This window comes from Lissotriton vulgaris, chromosome 6 (genome assembly GCF_964263255.1).
Source record: "Lissotriton vulgaris chromosome 6, aLisVul1.2, whole genome shotgun sequence".
Classification (NCBI taxonomy): Eukaryota; Metazoa; Chordata; class Amphibia; order Caudata; family Salamandridae; genus Lissotriton; species Lissotriton vulgaris.
The window spans coordinates 1,799,871,390-1,799,887,297 of NC_141694.1; the positions used below are offsets into that span (position 1 = coordinate 1,799,871,390).

Sequence of the window (15,908 nt, forward strand, 5' to 3'; positions counted from 1 at the left end):
CAAGTATGAGCTATCACTTCAGTAAAGTGAGAATGTAATAGGGTTCCAGCTGCCAACCCTCCGGGAAAGTCTTTATTAGTTGTCAGTGTGAAAGTCCTAACTTGCATACAGAGATTCTCCTTTTGCAGTCGTAGTAATATTTATTTAAGAAGAAAGAGAAACCCTTGATTTACAGAATTAAAAATCAAGACATACAAAAATTAGGAGAATTGCAATCTATTTAATTCAATTGAAATGGAAATAATTATATAGAAACCATTATTTGTAAAGTATACTGGTGCTTTGATCGTTTAGCACCAGAAATCAGCTGGGTACACATGCCGACGCTGTCGCGATTCTCTTTATTCAGCACTTTTTTGGGCAACATTGATCCTCCACGAACGCAAAGACCTGTACTTCACAGGGTGTCAAAAACTCCAGTTTATTCCTAAGGAAAAGATTCACATAGCGTCCAGCCATTCCATTGCACTGAAAGGTCAGTGTTTCTCCAGAAGAGATTGCAGTAACAATTGCACACCTAGAATGAGAAAAGATAAGGATCAGGTAAATGGTACATGGATTCCAGAATAAGGACCAATTCAAGAGTACAAAAATACTTATTTATTCCTAAGTACAGATGTACTGTTCCTAACTGCTTATTAATGATTGTCGAAGATACATATATCATCAAGAAAAATAGATGTTGAATTAACAATGGAAATAAAATGAAACCTCAGAATACTTACGTTCATGATATTGTGGTAGCTGATATTCTGGGTACAATATTTTTGCCGAACGATATTTAAAACTCAGTTTTCTAATAGAACACCAATCACCCCAACCGATAGCACAGGTTATTAACAATGACAGGAAATGCTTCAATACTATAAAATGCCTCCACTTGACTAATGAATAACAACCACAACAGAAATTGCCTACTACGGGAAAAAAGCTACTAACAGCTACTTATGGCCTCAACGAAATTCGTTGTAAATGCATGAATGGTAAAATCATATGTTTTTTACATTTACGTTTAAGGTAAGTATATGGTTTTGGGGTGTGTGGGCATATGTTTTGGGGTTCAGAGGTATTCTAAGGGTTCAGGGTACGTTTGAGTTATGGGGTGCACAGGGTCATTTTAGTGTAAAGGATGGGTTTGGATTTTGGGGTGCAGGGGTATTTTTGGTGTTTATGGGGTTTGTTGGGCTTCTTTGAGGCTAAAACTCGGCAGGTTATCTTCCAGGCCACCATACTATCTAGGCTGGATTACTCTAGTGGTCTGTACTTAGGGGTTAACAGAGACACAGCGCCTCCAACGAATACAGAATGCGCCTGCCCGACTACTGTTTGCCTCCCCAAGACCTGTCACACTTCAGAGTTCATTAATAGACTTCATTGGCTCCCAGTGGAGAGGCGTGTTCTTTTTAAAGCACTGTGCATTGCCCACTGTATCCTTAACGCTCAATCCCCTGAAATCCTAGCACCTTATGTGCCCACTCGTCTCCTTCGCTCTGTCAATCAGCATTTAGCTGCCATCCCGCGGATTACCATCCCGCGGATTAAGAGAGCCAGAGCCCGGAAGACCCTCTTTCCGAGCTTTAGCTCCCAAACTCTGGAACTCCTTTCCAGTTACCATCAGAAGCATTCAAAATCATGCTGCTTTCCGCAGGGCCATTAAAACTCATCCGTTCTCTAAAACACTGGTTGCAGCGTTCCTCGGCCCTGTCATCCATCTTCTGTCTGAGCTTAGTGCTGGGATGCCCCATGGCTGGGGCAGCTATGCGCTCTACAAATATTATAACAACATAAACTTTGAAAAGGGAGAACATTGAATTGAAGAGTCAACTTAATCATTAGGTTAACTCTTCATTTTAAATTTCTCCTCTCGGGGGCAAGGGGGGAATATTGTCCCTAATCTCTGACCTGGGACCAGAACAGTGGGTTCCATTGAGGGTCTGAGGCAGAGACCCAGAGGCAGAAAGCCGGTCTTACTGGTCTTACTGTTGTCGCTACTGTGGGTCCTGCAAAGTCCTCTACTTCCTGGAATCTTGTTCGGATGGTGTTGGGGTTGGAGCTGAGGTTCTAGTTTGGACAACTGAAGTCTCCTGGTGCTGACTACTTGTAGTCAGGTGTACCCGCCCGGTACCTCAAGTTTTTCCAGCCCTTCGCGAGTGGGGGCCCTCCGGGGGACCATAGGCTGCACTTGGTCTAACTGAGCTGCCTCCGCGGGTTTCCGGGGCCCACTCTTTGCGGCACCTGACTGCAGATGCTGCACTCTCGCACTTGCGCACACAGCACAAACTTGCGATCGGCCGGGAGGGGTCTGGAAAGCTGCAGACTGAAATGATGCGCCTATCCAAGTTGAGGGCTTATAGCTGGCATGGCTAGGTTCCATGCTCCCGGCCCCGTGGCTCCGGAGGATACGCCTAACTCTGCTGCAGCTGCGGCTGTGCTGGCGTCTGCACTGACGTCAGGCTTCAGGCTTCACATCTTTTTAAACAGAAGTACTGTCTCTATTTTGGTTGGAGATCCCCTCCCCTGCTTTCCCATTGTCTCTACCGGAGAGGTTACTAGAGGGGGTGGTGTTTCCACTACCCACTAAGGAACCTCTACTGCTCATGGCCTGGTTATCTCTATTGACTAGATAGTCAAAACATTTCAAAAATGTGACTACACTTCAACTTGCATAGTCAATTTCATCTCTTTTTAATTTTCTTGCCTTTCTTTATTTAATATAATTCTGATGTTTCTGCACAATACCTAACAAGATTGCATAATTTTTTTGGGTAGGTCCTGGTAAATTCGGTTCCGTAATCTCTTGTTCACCTCCTCAATTTCTTGTAAAAGTTTAGAAACTCGTCTTTCCACATTTTCAATCAGAATATTCATGAAATTAACAGAACTATTTGTATCACCAAATCCTCATCCAGGTCATGATAAGAGGGTGTGGTTTGTGATCTAAGACCATGTGTAATTCTATTTATTCTCAGATACTATTTCAAAGTGGTGGCATCCTACCACTTAAACATCTCTGCTTTCATGAGTTTTTCTCAAAGCGCATATATGTATCTATGAGGCCTTCTTTACTTTTTGTATTGCCTTATCCTATGGCATTCCAACTGTTACTCCTGCATTCAAGTTCCTGATAAGATCCGCTGCAATTTTATCCCAATCTTGTGTGGTACTCTTTTTGTAGAAGTGAATTTTCAAATAATGATGAGTGTTTGATGAACATAAGTAGACTGCAAATGATAAGGTTAATCTGTATTTAACATAACATGACATGATATGATATGGGATCATTTGAGTGGTCTCCTATCCTGTTAGCTGCTCACCCTGATGCAAAAAGTAAAGAACCTTAGAATCATATTCTAACAAACATTACTTTTACTCCTCATCAATATGTTTGTTCATGAATACTGTCAAGCTTAAGTATTCAAGCTGTACCCTAATTTGTGCATTTTATATCTCAACACTTCCCCACGTCTTTCTACCATCATAGCTTTAGGGGTGTGAGTGTAGTTGGTAAGAAGGTTGCTGTCATAACAAGTACAGCCCTGATGAAAGTAGTGTCTCTATTTGGACAGGAAGGACTCCTGCATGGTAAACGTGTTCCCTGTAGTACCCAGACTTTTGCTTTGGCCCTGGTGCAATGCTAATCTAGCGTTTGTGCAGAAGATAGACTTTTCCCTAGTAATGTAAGGGCAGAATCTGTTGTGTGAACTTGAGAGATGCAATAAGTGTGCCCTACAAAGAGGGAACTGGACTACAGTCAATATACTGAATGCAGGGTAACATGTTTTATGAATCAGCAGTATGTCCAGATCTGTTTCTCTGTATCAAGGAGAAATGAGTCTACTGTTGCTGTTGTTAAATGCTCTAAGGTTATGTGACACACAGAAGTTTGAACTGATATTCCAGGTGTGCATTAATTATTTGTATGTTCGGTGAATATTTAGCCCATGTATGGTAGTAGGACTCTGTGTGTTGTATGCCTCTGAGTTCTGGAACCTGTGAGATTCACTTTTGATGAATCCAGTTTAACATGGCACAAGAGGGGGATAAGAAAAGCTTGCGCTAGACAGTGGGATTGGAGGTGGCAGTAAGATGGAAGACATTGAAGTGAAGAAGGATGGAAATAAGGCTTCCCTTAGAAATCCAATGAGTACCTTGTTAGCAGAGGGTGGTTGATTAGTTCTTCCCGAGCACTGCCGTTTGTTGGATGGCAGGTGTAAGAAATTGGGTTACTGATGGACTGGGGATGCGCCCTGGTCAAGCAACAACCACAATCCTTGTCAGGATAAAGCACAAGCAAACCCCAAGTTAGCCTGGGCTCATGCCCTTGGTAGCTTGGCACAAAGCAGTCAGGCTTAACGTAGAGGCAAAGTGTAAATTATTTCCGCAACACCTCCAACAGTCAAATAGTGAAAAGTCTGCACCAAAAGTATCTCATACCAGGTTTGAAAAATAGAGCAAAATGTAATGAATAAAACAAGACTAAAATGACAAAACTCCTATCCATAGAACTGGAGTTGTGAATTTTAAAAAACAATAACGTGTGAAATAGCACCACCGCTGCTATTTTGTTTCGCTGTAATAGGTCAAAGTCAAACGTTTAGGCCAACTGCGATGGAGAACAGGTTGCCTACATTCAGCAAAGTCCTGCTTAAGTTTTACATTCTAAAGTTTTGTGTCAAGAGGCCCGTTTGTGTTGGAGAGGGCTGCTGGATCAAAGGAAAAGGTTAGGGGAGGTTGTCAGCAAGGCATGAAGAGCAGGCGGAGCTTCACAGAGGAGTGGGCCAGAACGTTGTATTGTGTGTTGATGCTGCATTGTGAAGAGGTGGTCTGGTGGTGCTTCAGTGTGAACAGTGCGGTCTCAGTGCGAACAGGCCAGTTCACAGGCGCAAAGAGCCCAAAAGCTTGATTTAAGCTCGCTGAACAATTCCAAAGGTCCAGGCGCTGAAGGGCAGCACTTGGGGGGCAAGAACACACTCCAGCTTATTTCAGGAGCTGTTTGGGGAACTTTTTATGTCCTTGAGGGTCAGGAGGAGAGCAATCTAGCTTTTGGAGTCACTTTGGGGTCCTCCATTCAAGATGAGATTGAAGCTCCAATTCTTCAGAGTAGCAGTCCAGCAGAGTGGCAGCCTTTTCAGCAGCATATCAGTCCTTCCTCCTGGAAAAGAATCCACAGGTGCAGAAGTGTACTGAAGAGTTGGTGTCTGAAGTCCAGTATGTATACCCATGTGTGCATTTGAAGTAGGGGAGAAGCTTCTAGAGGTTTCACTTTGAAGTCAACAGGAAGATTCTATCCAAGGCCTTCTCTTTTGTCTGTCTCTATATATTTCTTCAGGAAGGCTGATGACTGCCAGATGCACTGATTTCTCACTCCATTGTGCCCCTGTTTTAGATACATCTGCTGTAAAAGCCACAAAGGCTGTGTATGAGCAGCAGCTAGAAAATATTTGAAAGAGAACCACCCCAAGCTGGCTCTGAAGTATTAAACAGTGGATCCAAATCCCCTTTCTGGAAAATATTTATTAAAGTGTGAGAAAACCACCTAATGTGTTCGAGGTCCAAGGTCTTAAGGAAGGGAATGCTTGCTGAGTAATCGAAGAGCTGAATTGCGATCAAGGCTGTGGTCTGACAAACACCCAAAGGTGAGGGGACTTAACTAGAACTCTGCATTGTCTACTGGAGAAGCTGAGAGTCTGCCTATTGGCCTGAAGTGTGTCTGTCTGCTGAGAGAGGGAAGGAGGGACACATTCAGCTCTATCTCATTACATGCACTATGAGAAAATACCACGTTTAATGTAAACTAATTGGAAACACTGCTTAGGCATTGTGGGAAATAACCATCTTATGTGTGGGGTATTCCAAGATTTTTGCCTTAACTGTTGTTGCTGGCTGTAGAACTCTGTGCACTTTAACCACTATTAACCAGTAGTAAAGTGTCTATGCTCCCCCTTTCAAATGTGATGATATTGGTATACACCTGATTGACATTTTTAACTACCAGTAAGTCCCTAGTATATGTGCACCCAGGGCCAGTAAGCTAAATGTCACTAGTGCACTGTAAGCAGGGTTCCCATTGTAGCCTGATTGTGGCAGTTGAAATACTGTGATACAACCTATAACAAAACTACTTTTGACAGGTCAAAACCTTCCTTTAAAATAATAATAAGTCACCCCTATGTAGGCATTATTGTCCATAAGACAGGGTGCCTGGTATTTAAAATTAGGACATGTAGAAATGTTATGTTACACACATACTTACACGGAAAAGGCTACAAAAGCAATTTTCACTGTAGCAAGGCTTTCTGTCCCATAGGGAAACACTGAGTTACATTGTTACATTTAATAATAGTAATTTTAGTTTAGAAACAGCTTGAAATAAAATTCAAGGACACTGTTAATAGTCATAAAAAATACAATCGGATGGTAAGATCACATTTTAATAATTATTAAAGACAAGATACTTTTAGGAAGATACCTTTTGTCTTCCTGTGGAGGCCCATTTGCATGAGCTCTAACTGTTACCTAGCAACTGAATAGCCCCTTGATGAGGTGTGAAACTGCTTCTACAGCTGAGACAAAGACATTGGCTGTGGGGAGGTGTTGTTGTCATATTTGACAGGATGAGCAGTGGGCTGGATGCAGAAAGGCTGGACCAAATGTGTCACAAGAAAATGCTAGCTGACACCTGAGTAGGCTTCTTCCTCTCTTCCCCATCAGGCAAGCATAAATCCCAATGGCAGGAGAGCTGCTCCCAGAACTGGTGTAGTATGATCAAAGAGTAGGGGCTGCTCATTTCTGTGGCCAAACTTCTGGTGTAGACTCACAGGCTCGGCACAATGGGAGAAGGGTTTCACTATCTTGAATTTAAACACAGAGGACACACAGTAAATGCTTTAAAGTGGATGGACAGGGTTCCTCTTGGGAACTTATCCCTTATTGGTTAGGGAGGAGTCAGGAGTCAGGAATCTCCTCCACCCAAAGGCTTGTACCATACATAAAAGTGGCATCCACTGGGCACTCCTGAGAACACTACGTTGGAAGACGCTAAAGAGGACTGAATCTGCTATCTGTGACTTGAGAAAAGCCTGATGAACTGGACCTGCTCTCTCTTGTATCCAGGATCAAGAGATGGATTTCAAGCGTCAGAAGGCAGACCGCATGCTCAAGCTACAGGACACAACAAGCTACAAGATCCTTTTCTTGCAACTGCCCAGCTGACCAATGACAACTGGACCTTTCTTGGACCCTGTCTGTGGCCTCTGCTTGAGTCTTAACGCCCAAATTCTACCCAAAAGGTCTTAGACCATTGTGTGGTGTCAAAGTGTACTTCTCCTATCACCCTTGAAACCTTGGACTTAGACACGTTTTTGCACCAAAGACCTCTTGAAGACGGGTACATACCTACCAATCAGACCCGACAAAAGTGCATTGCCACTGGGATGAATATGCAGCTTTCTCCCACTCAGACCATGATACCGGTCCCAGGATGCTTGTTTCCAGTCCAGAGAAGACCTGGCCTGGCAGTTCGGACAGGACTGTTCCCACAGGGAGCAGGGTCAAGACTGATTTGCCTATGGCAGGGTCCAAACTGGAATGAGGTGTCAAGAAAAAAGACAATGGATTTAAGCAAGATCTGTGACTGGGGGTGAATGTTTGAGTTGTTCAGCATTCCATCCATCAGCTTTTCTTTTTAAATTTTTCGCCCTATGTGGGAAGGATATGCCAGGATGTGGGCCCCGTACTCGCTATGCCACCAGATTCAAGCTATCGAGGATGATGAGTAGTGATTCCCCAAAACTGGTCCCAGGATGCTTGCTTCCAGTCATGGAAGGACCCCCCCGCGGACAGTTGGGGTTGGACTGTTCCCATAGGGAGCAGTGATTTGCATATGGCAGGGTCCAAACTGGAGTGATGTAGCAAGCAAAAAAAAAGATTGGTGTAACCCAGATCTTTGACTGGGGGTGAATGTTTGATTTACTCAGCATTTTGACCATCATCTGTTTTTTTTTCATTTGTTGCCCTAAGTGGAAAGGGTCCTGTGCTTGTTATGCCACCCTATTCAAGCAAGCCAGGTTGATGAGGGGTGATACCCCCAAAGCACTTCCAGGATGCTTGTTTCCAGTCCAGGGAGGACCTGGCATGCCTGTTCGATCTGGACTGTTCCCCTGAGGAGCAGGTTCAAAACTGATTTGCACATGGCAGGGTCCAAACTATAATGATGTAGCGAGCAAAAACACAATGGATTTAATCCTGGATGTGACTGGGTTGAATGTTTGATTTGTTCAGCATTCCGTCCATCATCTGCTCTTTTTGCAGCTTTTTCACAGCAGAAAATCTGATTCAGTGGGACCTCAAGGAGAAGGTATCTGGCCTCATGGAGCCCTCATTGGCTACAACCTTCAGCCTTGCCCCGCTAGAGAAATCCAAGCTCGGAAAAGGTGACCTTGTCTGAACATTGAAATCTTTGCCGGGTGAAAGTACCAGAAGAACCCTGCCAGTGAGGAACTTTCTGAGGACATGAATTTCAATTTTCTCCCGCTCTGAGTCTTCCCGCCAAAAGTCAACTGCTTCACTGGGTTGTTGCCCAATAGCTTTCCGATGTCATAGAGCATTCCCTGGCCACAGCCTGCTGTCTCGCCATGCTGAAGATTTTTAACTTCCATTTAAAAAAAACTAAGTGGCCAATTTTTATGTTGGTGGAGAGGGAACTCTGATGCAAATGCAACAGAGCTCCCTTCCAGAGAACATATTGATCTGTTTGTCTGATTTGAATGCGGGCAATCCATCGTTTGATGATTGCCGAGACAACTCTGTCTCTTCCATGGTCAAACTTCTCCGATGGCCTGGCAGAGTAAGGGCCCACTGAGATTTTGCTATATTTTTGTGTAGTTCCTACGAATCCGTAGGATCTGCACATTTGGTGGACAATAAACTTTGGATGAGGAGCCTAGACTGATTCCCGGCACCCCCGTGGAATATGTCGGCCGAGAGACCTGCTAGCTCACAGTGCCACCATAAGCCCCCCTAACCTTACCAGGGACCTAATAGTTTCTGGCAACCACTGAAAATAACAACCCTGACCCCTCAGGGATTGTTGAAACAGGTCAGAACCTTTTGCTCAGTCACGTGTGCTTACTGGTGCTCAGAGAAATATACAGAATAGACAGTGGAAAGTTTTCAATATATTTATTGAGCCAACGTTATTCTTGTATGGAATTCATGTGCTGCGAAAATCAGTAGAGAGAATCAGATAAATGTGATTACATGAAAAAGAAGAGTAAATAGTAGATACAGTTCTACCATGGTGCTAAAACAGTGTATATATGGAGGCATGTAAACAAGGCAGTAATCTTGTGTACTCTTACTGTGCAAAAAACAACTTTATTCAGTAGACAGAAGCAAATATATGTATTGACTCCTACTGTGCAAAACCCTACTCTAAGTGTACCAAGAGGGTGTGTGGGTGCTAGGAATACCCTAAAGGGATGATTGAACCTCATTATCTGGCTGGAGAGAATGTGAGAGCCCGTCTTCGTCACAAACTGGATACCCCGTCACAGCAATGTCAGACCGCTGCGGGGTGATCTCTCTGCATGCAGGAGCCCTTGGTGTCAGCTGAATTGCCTCCTCTGCTAATCTATCAGGATATATTCATTATTTATAATAAAAATCAGCCTTGCAAGCAGCGGCAGCCGGTACAGGTAAACGAGGTGGGGCGGGCGTGGTGGGGGATGTCAACAGACGACGGAATAGGTATAATTAAATAAATAAATAATACCTATTCCGTTGTCTGTCGGCTTCCCCCTTGTTGCGCTCTGCTCCGCTCACCACGTTTATTTGTGCCGGCCGCCACTGTTGGCAATGTACATTGTAGATTTGCTATGTTATGGATATGTAGATAGGTCTTTCACCCCGTGGATGAAGATAGAACGACATTTGCGCATAGTGTGCACAGAGGCCTTGCACATGATGTTCGAGGCATCATGCTAATTTTGTGTGAAGCTCGATGTGTAAACAAAGTTGTTTCAGAGAAACTAATCAAATATTGTCTTGCAAGCAAATATGTGCAAAAATTCACAGCAGAAATGTTATAGTGAAAAATAGGACAGTGTAAGAAATTAGCAGCATCACTACATAGGCCTAACCCGGGAACATAAGAATATGTCCACTCACCTAAGTAGCTGGGGGGACATACAACCGTTTTTCAATGCCAGTCACTGCCAGGAAAAATCTGGTGGTAAAGGTCAATTAAAAATGCTCAATGATCCACTCACCATGAAAAAAACCTCCCACAGCGAGGGGGGTATTGTTTTTTAATTTTCTAAAACAAAATCTCACTTTGGGAGTTTTCTTTTCAAAATAAAAAAAAATATTTCGTCGTACTGCTCAGTCATGTTACAATCCACTTCCTGTCAATGTTTGGAATGTTTGCTGGCCTGATTTCAAAATTTGGCATTTGGGTCCTCTGCCAGGGCAATAGGGTGATTTAATCTATTGCCCTGGGGAAGGATGGCTCAACTGCCAAATATTAAATTGGTCCCTAAATCAGAAGGTAAAACTTAACCGGGTCAAATCTGGTTTCTGTATCCTACCTGTGCTCCATTGTGGTCGGCCTTAAATTGTGCCTAGGTACCAGTCAAATGCAACCAGATGACCCTAGTTGGCGCCCAGTACTTTTTGCCTCTATTTTTAATTTAAATTTTAAAAATGTATATCCCTGATTTCATTTTGTGTTATTTTATTTACTAAAATCTCTATTTTTCTAAATTGGTTTAGGATTTTTCTTGTATTGCATTTTGTCCATACTTTTGTTTTGGTCCTGCATAAATACTCTACACATTGCCTTTAAGTTAAGCCTGTCTGCTCTGAGCCATAGCTACCAGGAGCTGGAGCTCAGGTTTATTTAGTGACTTCAGTGGTTCACACTGACAAGGATTGTTATCATCACTTGAGGTGAGCAGTCACACCCTCAAATAATACTCACATTTCTTACAAGCATGGGTCCTTCATAACTGAGCCTATGGTACTATTCGGGATCTATTGTTTGTCCACTTGCTAAATTGTTGTATTAGACATAGGAGCTTATTTACAAGCCCCTTGCCCCGCCGGAGCATCACTTTTATTATGGGAAAAAGTGACGCACCGGCGGCGCAGGGGGCTTGAAAATTAGCCCCATAGTTCCTTCAAGCTTTATTCCTGGAGTCCCTTCCCATCGTGCCCTTTCTTAATAGGCACATTTCTAAAACCTGAATTCTTCCTTCATTGTGTTTCTAATCTGGAACGTTCAGAACCCAGCTCCTCAAGGGGCTGAGGCAGCCCTTGCTAACGTTGGTGTAAAGATACACCAGACTGCTCAAGTCTGAATACTCTACAGTTAAGCCATTCAACATCATCTCTCTGACAGATTGTGAGCCCATGTGGTGTGCTACTGCAAGGGATTCCTCAGACCCAGTGACGATTTTGGAGAAGCTCAACTAAATTGGATACTCTGGAGGTGAAAAAAGAAAGTAACAATACAGATTAAGGGCCAGATGTAGGAACCCTAATACCGGTCGGTAACGGCCAAAATTATCGAATTTCTGCCATTACCGACTGGTATTAGGCTACTGAGATGTAGGTGGCCTAAATGGCAAATTCGGTAATTTACCGATTCGATATTTTAAGGAATCTGTAAATTACCGATTCCTTAAGATATCGAATCGGTAAATTATCGAATTTGCAATGTAGGGAGCACTCAAATGAGTGCTTTTCCCATTTTAGGATTCGTTATTTACCACCAACTATAAGTTGGTGGTAAATAACGAATACCTTTGAAAATGCAATCTGTGCATTTTCAACTGTACCATGTGGCAGACATACATGCCATTAGGGCATGTATGTATGCCACATCTGCACACAAGCACGATTCAGGGGTGCAACAGGGTGTCAAAGTGACACCCTGGCACACTTGAATGTGTCCCCCATTTTACCGAATCGGTATTTACCGATTCGATAATTGCCATTCATTCCTATGGGCCTCCAGGCCCATAGGAATGAATGGCAATTACCGAATCGCTAAATACCGATTTGGTAAGTACAGAATCTTACCGATTCGGTAATGTTTACCAATTTTTTTGCTAAATAGGATTTACCAATTCAAAAATACCGAATCGGTAACATTCGGTATTTTAGAATCGGTAAATTTTCATTACCTACATCTAGCCCCTAATGTCTTTGTTAGACGATAGAAAGTGGAGAGGCTATAGACACACAGTGACTAGCTTCACCCAATTTTCTTCATTCTCTCCTAGTTTAGACCCCACACAATATTGGTCTTGAAACTTAATGTTTCACAAGGGAGGTTGTTTGTCTTTTCTTTTGAAGGGTTGGGTGGGTTAGGGATGAGGGGGGATTTGAGGTGGGGTGACCCTAATATGTTATTTCCAACCTATGTAGTTCAAGTTGTAAGCAGGAACCTTACAACAGATGCTTTCAGTACTGATATCGTATCGTTGTGATATTGAAAAGTCAGAAAGCATGTCATAGAGTAGGTTCTGTGTGTGCCCAATATTTAGGAGCTGACTTAAATAATTCCAGGTTCATGCAGTATTCGTCAGATCAAATGTTATATTACTGAACAGTGTGAGCGTTAATTTCTTTTAATACCACGCTCATTGTGAGATATGGGGCCATATGCGAGAATCCAAACGGGCAAGACCCGAATTAGTGATAAACCAAGTCAAATCTAGTTTACACCAGACAAGGTTCAAAGTTTTGAATCATTATAGAGGGCAAACATATGGTTAGTCAGTTATTTATATCAAAACTATAACTATACATGTGTCTTACATTCACATAATCTGAGGGATTAACTCACCTGTGATTTTCCTGACATTGAGGTTGGCAAAGGAAACAGATAAAGATTCTGTACAAGATGAGGAATGAATATTTGCACTCATGGCCCTATGTGACACGTCAATCACAAATTTGCTTCGCCTCATACTCTTTAAATACCTTCATTGGATATACCTTAGTCTGAGAGACTATAACACTGTCACAAAGTACCAGGGCCAGAATCCTTACGTTGTCCATCAGCAATAGAGAACTTTATACAAGTCTAGACTTGTTTGGCTTTGGATCCCTTTATGTCAGACATTTTCTGCAAATCCTGGTCTATTCTGGAGAGGTGTGGCTCACTGGTTAGAGGCAGCAGACCTGTAAGCAGAGAATGGCCCGGGACCAGGGTTCAATTCCCGATGCAGCAGGGTCGTGGACCAGGGGTCAACGGACTCGATAATTCTCGCCTCAGTGCCTACTCTAACCAGGGAACACACTCGGTAACTCTGGGCATTAAGCTTGCCTCATCTCTACAACGGCCCCCCACAGACGCCAGGGATGCCTGGTTTCACCCTGGAGATACCCAGAAAGGGACCATCTCACAGGGAAATCCAGGACGGGTTCCCCAGCAGTCTACAGCGCCAGGACACTCGGGTAGAGTAACAGTGCGCTTTACAAGAATCCCACATTTACATATTCTGGAGCGACCAGTGCACCAAAGTCGCTTATTGTCTCTGGTAAACGTTTTTGAGGATGAGGGCTTACAAATGCAGAGAAGACATTGGGTAAAAAAAGACATCACTCAGATCTGGAGATGCCGAACATCTCCAAATGTCACAGTACGGAAATGTTGCATGACTGATACTGTATCTTCAAGATCTGAATATACAAAGATTGGGGCAATTCCCAAAACAAAAACAAAAATAAAAGAAATGAGAGAAGTATTATGCAGAAGGGATAAATAATGGACCCATGACAACACTTTACACCTGCTTAAAGTCACATCAGGTCGCTTGACATGCATACACAATCACACTACACCACTTATCTTTGAATGTGACCTCGTAATCTGACAGCAAAGTAAACATAGTTTGCTGATGTGTTATTTGCATTTGTGATGTGTTTTGTTAATGAGAAGATTTTAAAACCTCAATAAGTAAAACTATAAGAAAAAAACAGTACAGACTAAAAGTTCTGCTTTGAGAACGTAGTTTATTACTTGTTGTGGATTGGCTTCAATCACAAGTATAAAGTCACTATCTTATTAAGACCAATAAGTTGTTTCAATAATTTCAACCTGAGCTCTGCCTGTGGTACAAAGTAAACAGGCTTAACATAAGAAAAATGCTTAAAGCATTTAGAAGTACCAAAAACTGTTAAAAAGTCTACAACAAAGCAATAAAAATCCCACTCCAAATTATTGCAAGAAAGAAAAAATGTAACAAGCAAAGTGGCACCAATTTAGCAAAAATCCAATAAGGGGAAACAGAGAAATAATTGTGGAAAGATTTAATTGAAAACAGTGCCAAAAAGCAAAAAACACCAATGGTAGTCAATGGTTGCCATAGATCGGTTCGTAGTTGCAGTTATAGGCCAACCACAATCAAGCCTGGGTAGGATACGCTAAATAGATTGGCACCCCTTGGGCCTGGAAGTAAAGAAGCTAAACAAATCTGTAGAGGGTCTTTGTAATTTTCTGAGGAGAAACTCTTGTATTTTAATCTGCACTCTGGTTTTCTACATAGGACAGCTAGGTCTGACACAGTAAAAATAGCTTTAGGGCCTTGTTTCTCTAGGGACATGGAAACATACATTTTCTACATTTTCCACTTTTAATAACCATGCACCCTCTCTTATGCACCATATACCAAGGCCATTTGAGTAAGTTAACCTGTTCCATGCTTGTGATGGAACCGCTCCGGCCCACGCCTCGGGTGGGCTGTGCTGGTGACGGAGCGGTTCCGTCACGGCCCGCTCGCCGCGCCTGCGTGGCGGGTTCTATTGAGCGGGCGGGGCAGTGACGGAACCGCTCCATCCCAAGCACAGCCCACCCGAGGCTTGTGACGGAGCGGTTCCGCCACGAGTACGGGAGTGCCCCCCTATCGCTGCGGCAGAATAGCCGCCGCAGCTAAGGGGTTAAATAAGCCAGTCAGGGGTTAGCAAATGTCCACATCTTTTATGGGTCAGAGCACATACACTGGGCACTGCCCCAGTGTAAAGAGTCTAAAATCCAACAACAATGGGGGTGTCCATGCAAGAATGGGCATTTTTTCACACTTGCAGTGCAAGTTGGGTGCCCTAAGACTTATGGTGTAAATGGTGATAATGCCTGCACTGGGCTATATCAGGTATCTGTGCATAAATGCCAGCTCAAACTCCTCTTCTGGGCTGCTTCCTTCTAAATAGAACAGTTGTAGTTCATATATGTATTGGGGACAATTACAGGATATGCGATATTATAGTCAACTTTTCTATTGGCAAAAAGTCAACACCTGTTGTTTATAAACATGATTATCTTCAACGGAAATGTCAAGCTCATCTTTCAGGGAGGTACCATAAAGCAAACCCATAAAACTGATCGGAAGCTATTTCTATTGTTTATTTATTTCTCATTGCTTTTTACAAGGCGTGGGCAGCTACTTGGACCCACTTTGAAACATCTCTAGGACTATGATAGGTGAATTAGGAAGCAAGGCCTAAGACAAGAGCACATGGCATTAAGTTTGTAACCTCTGTGCATGAAGTCCATATTTGTTGAAGGGGGCTTATTGGTAAGAATACATAGTAGTAATTCCACTCAAACCTATGCAGTCAAACAAGACCAGAAAACAAATTTCTCACTGTTGCTTAGAGTATCAAGAATACTTGGCTGCACGGTTCCCAGTCTAGTATGCGTGTAGGAGGCAGCTGTGGTAGTTTGGGGGGTTTTGTTGGAGGTCGTCTTGGGGGTGGACTAGTAGGCTGACTCTGGTGTGTTTTCGGTGAAGCTCTTAGAGGAAGCTTTGAACGTGGTGGTTTCGGTGCTTCTTTTATTGGAATCAGTTTTCTTGATGAATCTAGAGGGTCAGATAGTTCATATTCTCTGCTTTCAACTATAT

General features: G+C 43.0%; 1 protein-coding gene across 1 annotated transcript in view; it reads right to left on the bottom strand.

Annotated features, from left to right (window-relative positions):
• Positions 1 to 313: 313 nt before the first annotated feature.
• Positions 314 to 15,908, bottom strand: part of LOC147709526 (fucolectin-like) — a 30,359-nt gene continuing 14,764 nt past the window's right edge. The window contains exon 3 of the mRNA XM_086925508.1: positions 314 to 517. Coding sequence (XP_086781634.1) covers positions 346 to 517 — 172 coding nt within the window. The 3' untranslated portion in view covers positions 314 to 345. The remainder of the gene's footprint in view (positions 518 to 15,908) is intronic.